This window comes from Berghia stephanieae, chromosome 3 (genome assembly GCF_034508935.2).
Source record: "Berghia stephanieae isolate SIO BIC M18660-M18661 chromosome 3, UCSD_Bste_1.3, whole genome shotgun sequence".
Lineage (NCBI taxonomy): Eukaryota > Metazoa > Mollusca > Gastropoda > Nudibranchia > Aeolidiidae > Berghia > Berghia stephanieae.
In genome coordinates this window covers 66,759,342-66,775,176 of record NC_088362.1, presented here as the reverse complement: position 1 = coordinate 66,775,176, position 15,835 = coordinate 66,759,342, and the positions used below count along the sequence as shown (strand labels likewise).

The following is a 15,835-nucleotide window of genomic DNA, read 5'->3' as shown; positions in this document are numbered from 1 at the left end:
AGAGAGAGAGAGAGAGAGAGAGAGAGAGAGAGAGAGAGAGAGAGAGAAAGGAAGAGAGAGAGAGAGAGAAAGGAAGAGAGAGAGAGAGAGAGAGAGAGAGAGAGAGAGAGAGAGAGAGGGGGGGGGGAAGAGAGATGAATAGAAAAGCAATATAATACCCATCCCTCATCCCCATATAAATAATATAAGAGAGAGAGAGAGAGAGAGAGAGAGAGAGAGAGAGAGAGAGAGAGAGAGAGAGAGAGAGAGAGAGAGAGAGAGAGAGAATAGAAAAGAAATAGATGAAGAAGAGAGAAGTAGTGGGTAAGATGATTTGATGGCTTTAGATTTAAGTTTTTGTTTGTTTTTTTCGGGGTTTTTTTTATAAACGGGGAAGAGTAATAAATCAAAAAAGTTAAATTGAATATAATTGGTTGAAAAACACGATGCAGGAAGATAAGAGAAGATAAAACATGCTTGTGGTGCTCAAGCTGTTGTTTTATCAAATGAAGAATCGATTATTTTTCAAGATTTATTGCATGTGATAATCTTTAAAAAGTGATTAATTCACTTATACTACACCTATAAAATTAAGCACCCACAAACCGCAGTCACTCTACGAACAGTGAATTCCAACAATATCAACTCGCTGTATATGCATGTATTCGAGATGAACTCAATTGCCAAATTCAGTAAGTCTACATTATCATTATCATTCATCCAAAAAAATGTTCATTCGTCTCAAAACGAGTTTATTCCTTGGTTAACGTGATGCTTAAAATCGAATGTTAAACTTAATATATTTAATTTGAATTGAAACAAATGCATTCATTACGTAGAGTGAATTACGTTAATTCCTTAAACTTAAAAAAGGTGGATATTCGCAACTATTATGTTTTGACTTTAAAAAAATAATCTTCATGTTGTTGACTCCGCCATAATACCATATGACACGGTATGTCATCCATAATATACATTCTTCAATGTAATTTGACGATTCAGATTGTTTGCATCCTAGCTGTTCCTGAAAATGCTCTGTATAAAATGTAGTCCTCTGGGCCGAATCACAAGGATCTTGAGTTGATCTCTGCTTCTGCAACTTTAAACGGACAGTAACAATTATTAGATACTGTTCGTATTTTTGCTTGTTTTTGTTTTAGATTACAATATATCGAGCATAATCAGATGCCCCGTATTCCTCGGAGGAGAGTCATTTCAGTATAAAAACAAAAAAAAATAAATAAAATAGAACTAAGCGTAGGATCGATGGCGGTCCCTTTGCTTGAAAGCCGAACGCTCTACCAGCTGAATTATAGTGACTACGATGATGTTTTTTGTTTGTGACTAAAGATTATTTGTCATTAACTACTTAGTGTAAATAAGAAACTTTGCAAAAATTAATGGTGAAGAAAAGTAAAGACTGAATATCTTTGAATACTTTAGAGCAGGAGGAGAACCCAATGGAATAATCGATTCTTAAAAAATGGAAAAGTGGAAACTATTTAAAGAGTGAAGAGGGCAATGCACAAAGACTACAATAAATATACTAGATACTGCTTTCCTTTCTTTGATATTATGTCGGAGTGATTTTGATTAGTGCCGAGCTGGGGACCGGTCCTTGGATCCGGTCCGACCGTCCTTTAGATGAGAACCGGGGACCGGTCCCAAAGTGAAGAACCGTTGGCGGTCCTATCTTTTATAACCTTTGAAATTTAGATACTGAAAATTCTATTTTTAGCCTGCAGTGACGATGCTTCTGCCGTGCTTTGAAAAACACATTATAAAAATGTTGGCCAGAAAACTCGTCCTTTAAACATTAAAGCGATTAAAATGACAATCACCTCTATTCCCAGGTCTGAGAGATTTCGATACGATGAGGATTATTTTAATCGATCGATATTGGTGGAAAGATGAATTATCTGGCCTAAATTTGAAATAATTGTTGTGTGTTTTGATTTGTCTTCGCTATTTGTTTTGTTTTGTTGAGCTGAGGAACAACAACGTGGTTTCAAATAGTGTGAAAAACGATGATTTCATATTTCTGATCATTGAACATTGCAGCCACTCTCAGCATTGTATCTGCTGCCGATATAACATCTGATTGATGGAGAATCCAATAGCTCAAATGATAGAGCACTCGCTCCAGAAAGCAAAAGTATCGGGATTGCCCACGATGTCACGTTACAGTAGAACGAGCTTAAGTCTCAATGGGATATTAGCTTTAGGCAACCATGAGTTGTTATTTTTCAAACCTGTTGCTATGCTATCTTGTGATGACAACGCCTCCCATTCGTCATATGAATACTACTCACCATGGTTATATAAACCCATGGCAGGCCGCCCAACGTCACTTGATATCCTTCCCTTAATACAAGGCATAGTGAAGGCTACTGTACTGTGTTAGTCCGTGAACGGGTGACCAAATCATAGTACAGAGAAGGCAAATCTGTTACTATATGTCCCAATAAAAGTATAACACAGAGTAGGCCGAAACTGTGTTATACAGTCCGGTACAGATTAAAACAAATATAACACAGGAGACCAAACACTGTGTTGTAAAATATCAAATGCTGGTCGGTCGGTGACGAAATAAAAAGTGACGTAATATGTCGTAATATCACATCTCAATAAAAGAGTGTGATAGTAAAAAGGTGCCTGTTAACAATTGAGTCGATCAAGTCTCTGTCCAGATTCAAAAGGATAGTGATAAGTCCTTTAGGGGTACGTAAAATAAATTTGAAAAACACGCTTGTTCTCAATATTTGTTGGGTCGAGATCGGTATAAAGTGAAGTGCTACACATCTTCACAAAAAAATCAGAGCAACGCTGTGTCAAGATTACAGAGGAGCATACCCGAGACGACAACAAGACAAGATTCGTTTGTGTGTGTTGTATTGTCTTTATATGTTACTGAATAGGTGCGTTTTGTTTGTCAAAACTTTCATTTTTATTATTTTACATTTTCATCTTTTAAAATAAAATTATAATTTAAATTAATCAGCAGACTTGTTTACTAATTTAATGCTTTACTTTTGTGGGGACCTTTTTGTAAAACCATGAGTCCGATTGTAGTTGAAAATATCTTTACATTTTAATGTCATAAAATCGGTGACACACGAGATGTTGTTTTTTTTTCTTTCTTTTCCACCTTTCCCTATCGACCCAGCGGTTTTTTGTGCATATAAGTCTGTTAGAGCTGCCGTGCAGTATTTTTCAACAGATTACCGTTATTTCTAAAGGGTAGTAAGCAATTGCAACTGTTTCTTTAACACTACAGTAACTTGGATAAACTCCGGCTCCGTTGGCCTTATACGAGGCGTTGAATTCACACTTTGATAATACCCTAAACAATGATTACCTCCCTTCTCCCCTCCATTCACGAAGTCCTAACTTTAGAGGGAAGTGATGTTTATCTGACGTTTGTAAAGATTTAATCTCCGAAATAACCCCATTTTTATCCGTCTTTTTCCACACAGACGTTCTTCTTGTTGGTTTGACAATTTGCCTGACCCTTGCCTCTGGTTCAGGACATGACAGAAATGCTGTATGCATCTTTAACCACACACGAGATTGTCGGCGCTTGGTGAGGAAACTATTATCGTTGATATTTTTTTTATTTTTACTTTTGAGTTTCGTTTTTAAATCTGATTTCATGATGATTTAATCCTCCTCCTCCTCCTCCTCCTCCCCTCCTCCTCCTCCTCCTTATCATCATCATCATCATCATAATCATCATCATCATCATCATCATCATCATCATAATCATCATCATCATCATCACCATCATTATCATCAAATGCTAAAATCTAATCATGTTTTCCAACCGCCTCAAAACACGGAATGATTAGGATGCTGAAAATTGTCTCCATGATCAAATATTAAATATATAAAACTTGGGATCAATTTATTGGGTTTTGTTTTCTTCAGAAGACGTGTACATATGTGCTGATATGAAAACCCCAACTATATTATGGATGGGCTCACTGTTGTAATGGAAATACTCTCAAACGAACAGAAGATATAGTCCATGACAACGATGTGACAAATTAAGGACCAGGCATCGGTATAAGATGAATGTCTGAATAGGAGTGTAACAGGTCCAGACACAATAGAAAGAAAATCACAAGCACAACAAACATCCCCCCAAACAATCAGCCTGCCTCGACTGAGGATCAGCACAGTACAAGAGGCCTGACTCAACCCTAACACAGACTCGTAGTTTACCCGAGTTACTTTTACACCATGCCTATTTATTACATTTTTCTTATTGGCGTAGTACCAAAGATAATGTTTTCAGTTTTTGCATGTTAATTATAGTTGAATAAAACTATCTATGAACATGCTCATTTTAATACATTTTTTTCCTATTTTGAGAAGGAGCAAAAATCTCTAGGATTGAGTGAGTTAAGACAGGCTGACTTCATGTGGGATGTTCTTTCCCTTTTTAGATCTTACATCGATGCTAAATCTACCCCCTTAATTAAGCTTGGTTATCAGAGATCCAACTATGCAAGCATGACATCAAATGATTCTGATTTCGTTATTTTTGACTGAAAGATATCTTGTAAAAGTTTGAAATGATACTGCTGCTGCTTTAGATACATTTTAAACCTGCACAATCTGACGTCACAGATTGTTTTTGTAAATTTGGTATCATTAGATACGTGTTGGATATTTATGAGGAGGGAGAAAATAAAGGTTTTTGTTCAACGTCTTAGATATTTATGAAGAAGGAAAAATAAAGGTTTTTGCTCAACTACACTACAGTACTCAGAAATATAACACATTGGTTTTTTTTTAAAGATGCCCAGAAAAGTAATTTTAATTGATCGACATAATATTTGAAGGATGAGTTTTCTGGCCAAAATTTATCAAAATGCAATGGGCCTTTTTTTCAGAGTACGGCATGAGTCGAGATGTGTGGTGCTTTGATTTTGCTACATTTAACGACTGCAGTTTCATGAATACAAATCCTTTTCTCTCAGTCTGATTCCCTAACATCATGTTTAAACAATGACATGTATAAATAAATAAATGAATGTCCAAGACAGGAATTTCAGTTTAACCTTGTTTTCTTTAACTGATTCAAAATATAGGGGCGTATACCATCACAAGACTGCGAACCAATCAGCCGAGAGTATTGTGAGTGCAGTGACAAATGTGCAACAAACTGCACGGAAGATGTAGCCTGGGTAAGACTTCATCAAATTATATACAATCCCTTTAAAATTAAAAGTTCCTTTTGTAACCTGGAAGAAAAATTAGGGTCATTCGATTGGAAACTTCAAAGAACGTATGAGGTAAACATAGTGCTGTTAGTCCACAAATTTACACTCTAAAGAATCTTTCAGATTTGTTTGAAGTTGCTAGGGAATTATCGGAATAGGGTTCTGCAGTCGTGATGTCACTTGCCTCGCACATTAACTAGTTCTACGCTGTCGGGAACAATGGAGGACGCCAATATCTCTTTACTTCTCCGACAAGCATAAAAGTATATATTATAAATCTGGTCACATTTTGACTTTTACATAATACTCTGATTATATTAAACTTGTTACAACCAGGATTTTGATTGCTAGGCGGACGTGACGTCAGACAGTTGAACCCTATTGCGGTGAGTGCTTGTGGCTAATTGTTAAAGAGACATCTATATTCTTATTCCATCAAAGGAACCAGAAGACAATGTATCCTAAATAGTCAGCAAATAGAAAATAAATATATGTATATGTAGTGTATTTCCATGGGTTAACAACCATGCTTGTGCGGCTATGTGGTCTAGTGGTATGACACTCGCTTTTTGATAGGAAGGTCCTGGGTTCGAGCCTCGCGCTCGGCGCATAGTTGAGTCCTTGGAAAAGGCTCTTTACTCACATCCCCTCACTGTACTCAGGTGTAAAATGAGTCCCTGGTCGTTAACAGCGTTGTCTTTATCCGAAAAATTGTAATATCGCCTAATAGGCGTCATGTCCCGTCCTACATGTTAAATGTTGCTGTTGACCAGGGACCCCTTGTAAAGCGCTTTGAGCACATTTAGTGGATATTGCGCTTTATAAAGCTCAATTTTATTTTTTTTTAAATTTTATTATGACACTCACTTTCGGACAGGAAGGTCCTGGATTCGAGCCTCGCTCAGCGCATAGTTGGGCCCTTGGAAAAGGCTCTTTACTCACTTTCTCTCGCCGTACTCAGGTGTAAAATGAGTACCTGACCGTTAACAGCGTCGTCTCTGTCCGAAAAAAAATGTAACATCGCCTAATAGGCGTCATGTCCCGTGTTGTTGTTGACCAGGGAGCCCTTGTAAACGCTTTGAGCACGTTTAGTGGATTTAGCGCCATATAAATGCTCTAGTTAAGAAAAAAAAAAGTTAAATGTGCTTCACAATGTTTCCTTTATTTCTCCAGCAGGTCATATGGACACCTATTTTCATTTTAAACAGTACTAGTTGCCCGTTAAACTTCATTTAAGAACCAACTCTCTTGCGATGTTCGTCACTGCTTATAATAGCTAGTTACTCATTCACACCTAATAATGTGTAAACTGCGTTGCCTAAGGGTAAAACACCGGGACGAGAATATTTTTACGATCACTGTCGCCCATCTCAGCACTGAACACGCTTAATATCACTTGAGTTTTGTGACACCGTACCGCTGAGCTATCGACGCTGGCAATTTAGAGCTTGGTCGATAGGGCAAAGATGTATACCACAGACCTGCCTACCATTACGAAAAATTCGTAGAATTACGATATTTTGACTTCAATTTTAAAAGTTTACGAGCATTTATGCCATTAAAACAAATTGAAAATGAAAGCGACGATGATATAAAGAATTTTGAAATGTTTTGTAAATCCTTATGTGAGTAAATAGTTTATTTTTAGAATTAACTACAGCGGCTACAATTTTTGTCACCCAAAAATTTACGATTTATATAGCGACTACTTTTTGTCTCCTAAAATTTACGATTTATATAGCGAATACAACTTCTCTTTTGTCTCCCAAAAATTTACTTCTTTTTTTTTACTTTTCAAGTAGGGAGGATAGCAATAAATGTAATATTTATTTTCAATTTTTCATGGAAGTTCTCAACAAAGAAAGGCAAGGTAGTAGGCCTAGTCCTTTCTTAGAAACAAAAATGGGGTATCATTGTCATGTGAGTAAGATAATTGTACAGTGAGTTAAAGGCATAATATGATAAGGTAACCAGGTTCTTTCCACACAGTAATTACATACACGATATAAATCCTATCGATCCCATTTGGCGCAAAGTAAGCCTTGAAATGGTCTTATCCAACAGTAAAATGGACTGTGTACAGCTTAGTCCCAATTTGGGCGGCGAAAAGTTAAGTCCTTGGAAAATGGTCTTCATTCACCACACTCAAGCGTAAAATGGGACCTGGCTGGTAACAGCGTTATTTCTTTCTTTAATGATAATAATAATAATAATAATAATAATAATAATAATAATAATAATAATAATAATAATAATAATAATAATAATAATAAAATAATAATAATAATAATAATAATAATAATAAATAATAATAATAATAATAATAATAATAATAATAATAATAATAATAAAAATAATTTAATAATATTAATATAATATATATTTAATAATTAAGATAATAATGTATAATATTATTATAATAATATAAAATGATAATATAATAATATATATGATAATAATATAATATAATAATAAAATAAACCAATACATATATATAAAATAATTATTATAAATAATAAATAATAAATATAATATAATATATAAATATATAAATAATGGGATAATATTTATATTGTTCTTTTAATTGATAAGATAATACGTATTATTACAGTATTGCTTCTATATGATTAAAGTAAACTGAAGAAAAAACACCCTTGAAATAAGGTCTCTGCAAGATTAGCCAAATTCTTATTCTGTTTTTATGAAAAAAATTGTATTATCCTGATAAAATGATGTCTGACATTATAGAAATTGATCATGTCAACATGTTAAAGATCAAAATAAAAAGGTACATAGAATGCTTAGATTACACACATCGCAGAATGTGCAATATTTGATATCTGGGATTAATTCATTGATTGAATTGTTGGATTTGTTGGGTGATAATGTTCCACTCCTCTCTCACTGCATGCGAAAGTGTATTGCAATGTTATGGGCGTTTCATCCTCTGACTTTGCGACCAATGACTTCCCATATGTTGCTTGATAGGATAACGTTTAGGCCACGATAGAACTTTAAGAATCTGCTCATTCAAAAAAAAAAAAAAGTCCCGACAAATAACTGCTATTTCAAAACGAAAATGTCGGTGCTACTGGATCAAAACATAACTGATATTTGATATGGCTTTCTGCATTTTAACCCGTCCTCTTTTAAATGTCTCCTGAGAGTTTCTTAAATGATATCCAGCCCACTGAAATCATTCTTGTTAATTTGAAAAGGTCAAAATTGTAACGTTCACCATGTGTTTTCTTCATTTTCATTTGTAATAGCTTTCCTTCCACGCCAAGGTAGTTGCACGACGCAAACAAACAGAATATTAAACCATGCAATTTGGTATTTTGATACATCTTCTTATTAGCTGAATATCAACCACTTAGAGTCAAACATTTTCATCATGTCATAGATAGTGTAATTTTTCATGATGTACTTTATTTGTTGGTTACTGATGTCACTAATAAATTATAGGGGCTACAAAAGTGGTGCATTTATTTTGCTGTTCAGTATACTTAGAGCACGAACGCAAAATATTGTCATGTCCATCACATTGTGTGTCATTTACATTAAAACAAGCCCTGAACTGATTACATTGTGTATCATTTACATTAAAACAAGCCCAGAACTGCGTTCAGTTCTTAAAGGCTCCATACACGCACGGTTTTGATAGGCGTTCGAACGAACCACGATCAGGCAAACCGGGGTGAAAACGCAATGTGTGTGGCCAAATACCTGGCCGATAAACAGGGGGACGGTCGATCGCTCGCAAAGCCCGCTTTGCTTAATATTTTTCGAGGCGATCGGCGATCGGGGGCGTGGCAGTATAAAAAATTGGACATTTTTTTCTCTCGGATTTTCGCTGTTTAGACGTCAGATTCGTGATCAGCGTCGAATTTACAATAGGTTTGATACCAAGAACTATGTTTTTACTCCAAAAATTGATGAAATTAGAAATAATTTTTAATTAATATTGAGGCTATGTGGCCGACAGAATAATGCCCCTCCTTGTTTTGTGATAGATCAAGTGGTATGACTCTCGCTTTCGGATCGGAAGGTTCAGGTTTCGAGACCCGCTCTGAGTGGCGCAGAGTTGAGTCCTTGGAAAAGGCTCTTTACTCACATTCTCTCACCGTACTCAGTATAAAATGAGAACATGGCCGTTCGTTGTCTTTGTTGGGAAAAAATGTCACATCGCCTGACAGGCGTCATGTCTCGTCTTTCAAGTCTAATATTGCTGTTGCCTTGGGACCCCTTGTAAAGCGCTTTGAGCACGTGGATATTGCGCCAAATAAATGCAGTGTTATTTTTTTTTAAATAATATTTTTATAAATGTTGCGCCAGGAAGAGGTAGATGGCAAAAGTTTCGTTCTTGATCATCGTAAAATTTATAAAGGATTTCATACAAAATAAAAGTTTTCATAAATGCGAATGCGAGTAGTCCCGAGGTGTACCCGTTTAACCTGCCACGGGAGCACTGTCGATTTGTTTTATAAATAATAATAATAATAATAATAATAATAATAATAATAATAATAATAATAATAATAATAATAATAATAATAATAATAATAATAATAATAATAATAATAATGACAATAAATAACAAATCTTTATTGTCCACAAAATGGAAAAATTTCGGTGGTCTACGTCGCTTTTAAACTTAAATCGGATTGCAAACGTATTGATGTTATGCGTATTGGAAAAATATCACGACATCTCCATCGGGGTATAACATATTAACACACAAAATTGCAAACTCGAACGTTCATAGTCTGATTGATATAACTTAGTGATACGTTAATTATAAAAATGGCTGTCTAAAAGCAATAACAACGGGTTGACTAACGTCAAATTAATTCCTTCTATTGATGCATGCTCTGTGTTAAATTAAAATACTCACAAAGTCCGCCAGCCAGAAATATCACTCCAGCCCAAAAATCTACATGGAACCTTGAACTTTATAGTGTGATATATTTTAATGAGAACTAATCATAAACATGGGTGTCTAAAAACAATAACAATCAGATGAGTGACGTCAATTTGGTTTCTTCTATAAATATCCAAGAACTTAACTCACTCTATCCGCTCTCTCCTCCTTCAATACATATGAATCTATTCTCTCATCACTTTTTTGTGCGGCTGTGCATGTGGTCTTGTGAAATGACACTAGCATTTGGATCGGACGGTACTGGATTCGAGTCCCGCTCTGAGTGGTGCATAATTGAGTCCTTGGAAAAGGCTCTTTACTCGCATTCTCTCACCTTGTTCACTGTTAAAATGAGTACCTCGCTGTTTACAGCGTCGTCTCTGTCGGGAAACAATTGCAATATCGTTTAACAGTCATGTCTCGTCTAACATGTTTTTTATGTTGACCAAGGACCCTTATAAAGTGATTTGAGCACCTTTATTGAATATAGCGGTCCTATATATAGCGCAAGTAAATTTCTCTCTCTCTCTCTCTCTCTCTCTCTCTCTCTCTCTCTCTCTCCTCCTTCTCTCTCTCTCTCTCTCTCTCGACATGTTAGATTATTATAGCTATTGCTACATATGATGCGAATGTCTTTGACGGTTATTGATGCTATGAATTTAGGTAAAATGCTCACAACATCCACCAGTCGTAAATAACGTAACGTCACACAAAACTACGAGTAACTTTGAACGTTAAACGTCTGATTGATATAATTTAGTGAGAACTAATTACCAAAATGACTGCCTTAATAAAATAACAAAGAGTGGAATGATGTCAATTTCGTTCCTTCAACAGTCTTATTGATATAATTTAGTGAGAAGTAATCACTATTGTGCGCAAGACGAAAGATAGAATAACACAGTAACTAGGATCGGTTCTGTCGGCCAAATTTAAATAGCCTCACTATTAATTAAAATTTATTTCTAATTTCACCAATTTTTGGAGTGAACACACAGTTCTTAGTATCAAACCTATTGTAAATTTGACGCTGATCACGAATCCGACGTGAAAACAGCGAAAATCCGAAATAAATTGTCAACTTTTTTATACTGCCACGCCCCCGATCGCCGATCGCCTCAAAAAATATCTCCCCGTGTGTGGGCAAAAATCATCTGCGATTAACGCAGGATCGGGTCACAGCGACACAGCAGTGCCTGTTCGGCGATCCGTCCCGCGATGAGATGTCAGCGTCTATGCAAATATTATTTACCCGTACCACTGAAACTGGACAAGGTAATAGACTTGTCTTTTACAATTTTAAAATTATGGCTTCTTTTCTTCTTTATGCTTTTGTTATTGGAAACAAAATAGTGATGTCAAAGTACGGGTTCCAATCTACTTGGAAGTGTGAAACCTGTCCACGGGAGAACTGGATTTATATATATATATATATATATATATATATATATATATATATATATATATATATATATATGTGTAGTTGTGTGTGTGTATGTATGTATGTATGCATGTATGTATGTATATATCTTGTGCAACTGATCTTCCCAGTCTGAGAGTGATGTCAATTTATTTTCCAGCCTAATTAAATGCTGGTCTTCAATAAAGATTATCCATTTTCGCTCTTTTACGCCCCGTATAAGAGTCTGTCTATACATTTTTCTACGAAAATAGTTATGCCACCTTATGATTCAATATAAAACCTATACATTGTTATCCTCTGGTGGACTGACTACACACTTCCAATGAGTTTTGAACCGGAATCAACTGATCTATTTCATGTTCTTATGTAGATCCTGGAGTGCCAAAACTGTCGTGCTAAATGCTCAAGAGCCTTGTAAGTGAAAATCAGCATTTTTACCGGCCCCTGACCCAACCACTAAATATTTTGTTAACAATAGGCATTTTGGATATTTCCAATGAAATAGAACGTAAATACAATTATTCCCCATGGGAATAATTAAAGGAAATATAACTTAATCTATTTCATGAGTGTATCTGTTCATTTTTAATTTAATAATCTAATTCTTTGGTCAAAAAACGAGCAAACTTTTTTTTTGTTTTGTTTCGAGACGAATACAGTGTCCATCTTTCAATAATGATAGTTATTTTTATCGATATTATTCTCTTATTACTATTTTTGAGTGTATATGAAAGATCGTGTAATAAATTGTGACTTTAAAACATGTTAATGAAATCATCATCATAATCGAGTACAAGTCATCATCATCATCATCATCATCATCATCATCATCATAATCATCATCATCATCATCGTCATCGTCGTCGCCATCATCATCATCATCATCATCATCATCATATCATCATCACCATTTGCATTATCTTCTTTTTTTTTTTTGTCTACTTATTTTTTATTTACAGTTTCGCAAAACAAGGATTCTGACAATATTCTTGGACATTGGCCGGTAACATGGCCTCCATGGTCGGAAATCAGAAACTCTGGAATATCGATATCATATTTTAATGATTAAATGATAATAAACATCGATATGGACAGTGTTAAAGTGTGCCTTTGTGTGTTGATAGTATATTGATATACGAGGGTGAATCAAAAAGTTAAGGGGCTCTGCTTATTATTTCAAAACAAATTGAATAATACCATGCGTCATACCTCAAATTGAAGCTTGGTATTAGCCGAGTATTACTTCTCAATAATAATATAGTCTCCGCCTCTTTCAATAGCCAGAGTCCACCTTTTTTAATTTAAAGGCCATGTATCCCGTCCTCGTAAAACTGAGTTGACTGAACTTTCAGCCCATTTTACACGACTGTCTTGTCTTCTTCATCGTCTACAAAGCGATGTCTCCTCATTGCCTCCTTCAGTGGATCAAAAAGACGGAAGCCTGAAACTGAAAGTGTAAATTCTGGAGAATACGGAGAGTGAGACAGCAGTGTCCATCTATTACATACCTTTTCCTGACACATGTGTGTAGAAGGGCATCTCCAAATCCGGTCTAAAACAACTAATTCTTGCTTCCAGTCGCTTCAATATCTATGTGTACCTGCTATCTCATCAAGAGAAGTTCTACTATCAGATCTGATCAATGCTTCTGTCTTTATTTGATTCACTGAGTTGACACTGCTTGGACGGCCATCATAAGATTTGTCAGATTGTCACGAGGCCAGTTCGATAGAAATCAAGCAACCGTTGTAGGAGATTTCAATCTATCCGAACATATTATAGATAAGAGTTTAAAAGGAGGACTCCTGTTGTTTCAAAGAATCTGAGAGTGGGTTGGTTTTTGGTACAAAACAACCTAAGTTTTCGCGTAGTAATGAATTGATAAAACATGATGCAAAAAACTAATTTTAACAAACAATTTATTATAAATTGGTTAAAGGCTATGAGTAAGACTTCCTTACACAGATTAAGACATTGTTGAGGGGTCTGTGACAAACTCGGCCTGTGATAAATGGGTATGCTTCCTGTTGAACTGACATAACTTTGTCAAAATTTGACAGAATTAAAAATTTCAACTTTTGGTATAAAGAGTTTATGTGTAAGTTTAATTGAGCCAATATGACGTCAGATGAAAAATAAATTAACTCATTAGGACATAATTTGTCCCATTACTTTTTGACTCACCCTCGTACATAGATATTTACAAATCTATCTTCATTAAGAATTATATTCTATTGTAGTCACCTTTATGTATGCCGCCACGACAATGTTGAATATCTCTCTCCCCCCCCCCCCCCCCCCCCACCTCGTCTCATTGATTCCATGTCGTGTAAAGTACAAGGGCGTTAAACATCTCTTAATCTTAGTTGAAGTTAGGCTCTTGAAAAATGAATCGTTTTGACCCAAGGTTTTAGAACATAGAGAATAAAGAAATATGAATTTGAAAGCATCAATTATATAGAATTACACTGAAAATATAATTGATGCATCGGGTCAATGGCTCTGAAAACCAAATTTGGTTATGAAAATTTGACATAAGTTTCTGTTGAGAAAAAGAGCGACTCATAGACATTGGAGCCACACTCCCATTTTTCACTCTGATTTCTTTCTTTCACTTTTGTATACAAGGTGCTTCGTGAAACGTAGTTGAGGGTACCCATTTAAGTTTCCCTTATCCCGTAATAAATACGCTACAGTTTTCAATAAGAAAAACCCACTAGTTTGCTTTATTAACCTGAATAAACATAATGTTTTATGTTTTATATTTTCCACCACGAGGTCTTGTATGTAATGGTTGCGTAACTGTCTCAACGCTCATGAATTAATTAGTAAGGCTGGACTCGCAATCAAAAAACGAAATTTGTGTTTTTAACTCTTTTGAATCAAACTAGTACATCAGCAAAATCAAGAAAATCGGCAGATAAATTTTTAAAAAGTTGCTAAAATAAATAAATGCAGTTTTAAAAATCAAATTTATTCTTAAAACAGTTGGTTTTCAACCGATTTTTTCTGAAATAAAGACCAACGTTTTTACAGCTGATTTCAGCAATATGAATTTCTAATTCCTCACAATTATTATTATATTTTTTACTTTCAGATTATAACTCAAAAAGGTGTTACATTTATTTGCAAAACAGAAGCTTAATATCCGAGTAGAGAGCCTGTGATTGGTCGAACACTTTGGGACGCTTGACTTTACAATTCTACACGAATAGATGGTGGTGGTAAATCAAAGAGGGTAACATTTTTATTTACCAAACATTTTTCTTGGTGCTAAATGACAATTTCTCATCAGAAAAAATAACTCGGAAGTTCCCTTCTCTCTATTACAATAAAATTGATAAACACGAATGACAAAATCGGCACACAAATAAGGGAGTTATTAATTATTCATAATAATTTTTTAAGTTTACAACAATTGTCACCAAAGTCATTTTTCATCACCAAAGTCGTAACTGTTGTCCGATTTTTACCAAACAAAATGTAATGTCAATGATTTACAATCGTGAATAACAAAGGATCAAATCGAAATTCCTAGCCCACAACATATTTTTTTTTTGTTTTCGCAAATTGATAAATATCAAAGCACAATTATTCCTAAGCGTTTATCTTCCAACGTGAAAGGCAGGCTCCATCTTCGTTCTGAATTGAGACGAGAGAACGGGAGAGAGAATTTGATAACGTGGTCGTTCGTCTCACCCGACGAGTGAAAATCGTTAACTTGGAAATGTAGAAACCGGCAAACGGTTTTGAGAAAAGAGCGAAATAGAACGGTTCATACGAAAGGCCAATTGCACAGAAATCGGAAAGAATTTTCAGTTGATAGAAGAATCCCGAATCGCCGTCCCGTCCAGAAATTACGTTTATCTCGGTATTGTAAAATGGAAATACACAACATAAAAAAAAAAAAAGGAAGTAAAGGGGGAAGGAAAGTAATCTATGCCCCCCCCCCCCCTCCTTTCCATTTTTTGGGGTTATTTTTGTTCCAAAATGTTAATATTTTGCGTCAATTTTTGATTTTTCCATAACAACAATGAGCCCATAAGGAATCGGTTTATCAGACCTGCAAATAAGTGCACGTCGTTTTATAATATTATAATACCGTTTTAGCTGAATCGAGCGATCAAATTAAATCAACTTAGATTCATACTCTTGCAAAACTAGGAGTCAAAACAAAACAAAATATTTATAAAGACAACACAATTACACATTCGTTAAAAAAGAAAGAAAGAAAGAAAGAAGAACAAGTAAAAGAAAAAAAAAAAAAATGCAGAAAAGATACAA

The 15,835-nt window shown here is 35.0% G+C and overlaps 1 protein-coding gene across 1 annotated transcript; it reads left to right on the top strand.

Moving 5' to 3' along the window:
* Window positions 1-544: 544 nt before the first annotated feature.
* Window positions 545-12,653, top strand: LOC144969630 (uncharacterized). The gene is made up of 5 exons (XM_078908770.1): window positions 545-671; window positions 3,456-3,562; window positions 5,076-5,171; window positions 11,922-11,965; window positions 12,511-12,653. The coding sequence occupies exons 1-5, from the start codon at window positions 635-637 to the stop codon at window positions 12,530-12,532; spliced, it is 306 nt and encodes a 101-aa protein (XP_078764896.1). The 5' UTR covers window positions 545-634; the 3' UTR covers window positions 12,533-12,653.
* The last annotated feature ends 3,182 nt before the right edge of the window (window positions 12,654-15,835 follow it).

Bases quoted from the DNA above. Each gene is read 5' to 3' on its own strand.
- LOC144969630 (XM_078908770.1), top strand. From the start codon at position 635: ATGCATGTATTCGAGATGAACTCAATTGCCAAATTCA. The intron at 672-3,455 runs GTAAGTCTACAT...TTTTCCACACAG, and splicing joins GAACTCAATTGCCAAATTCA to ACGTTCTTCTTGTTGGTTTG. The intron at 3,563-5,075 runs GTGAGGAAACTA...TTCAAAATATAG, and splicing joins CACGAGATTGTCGGCGCTTG to GGGCGTATACCATCACAAGA.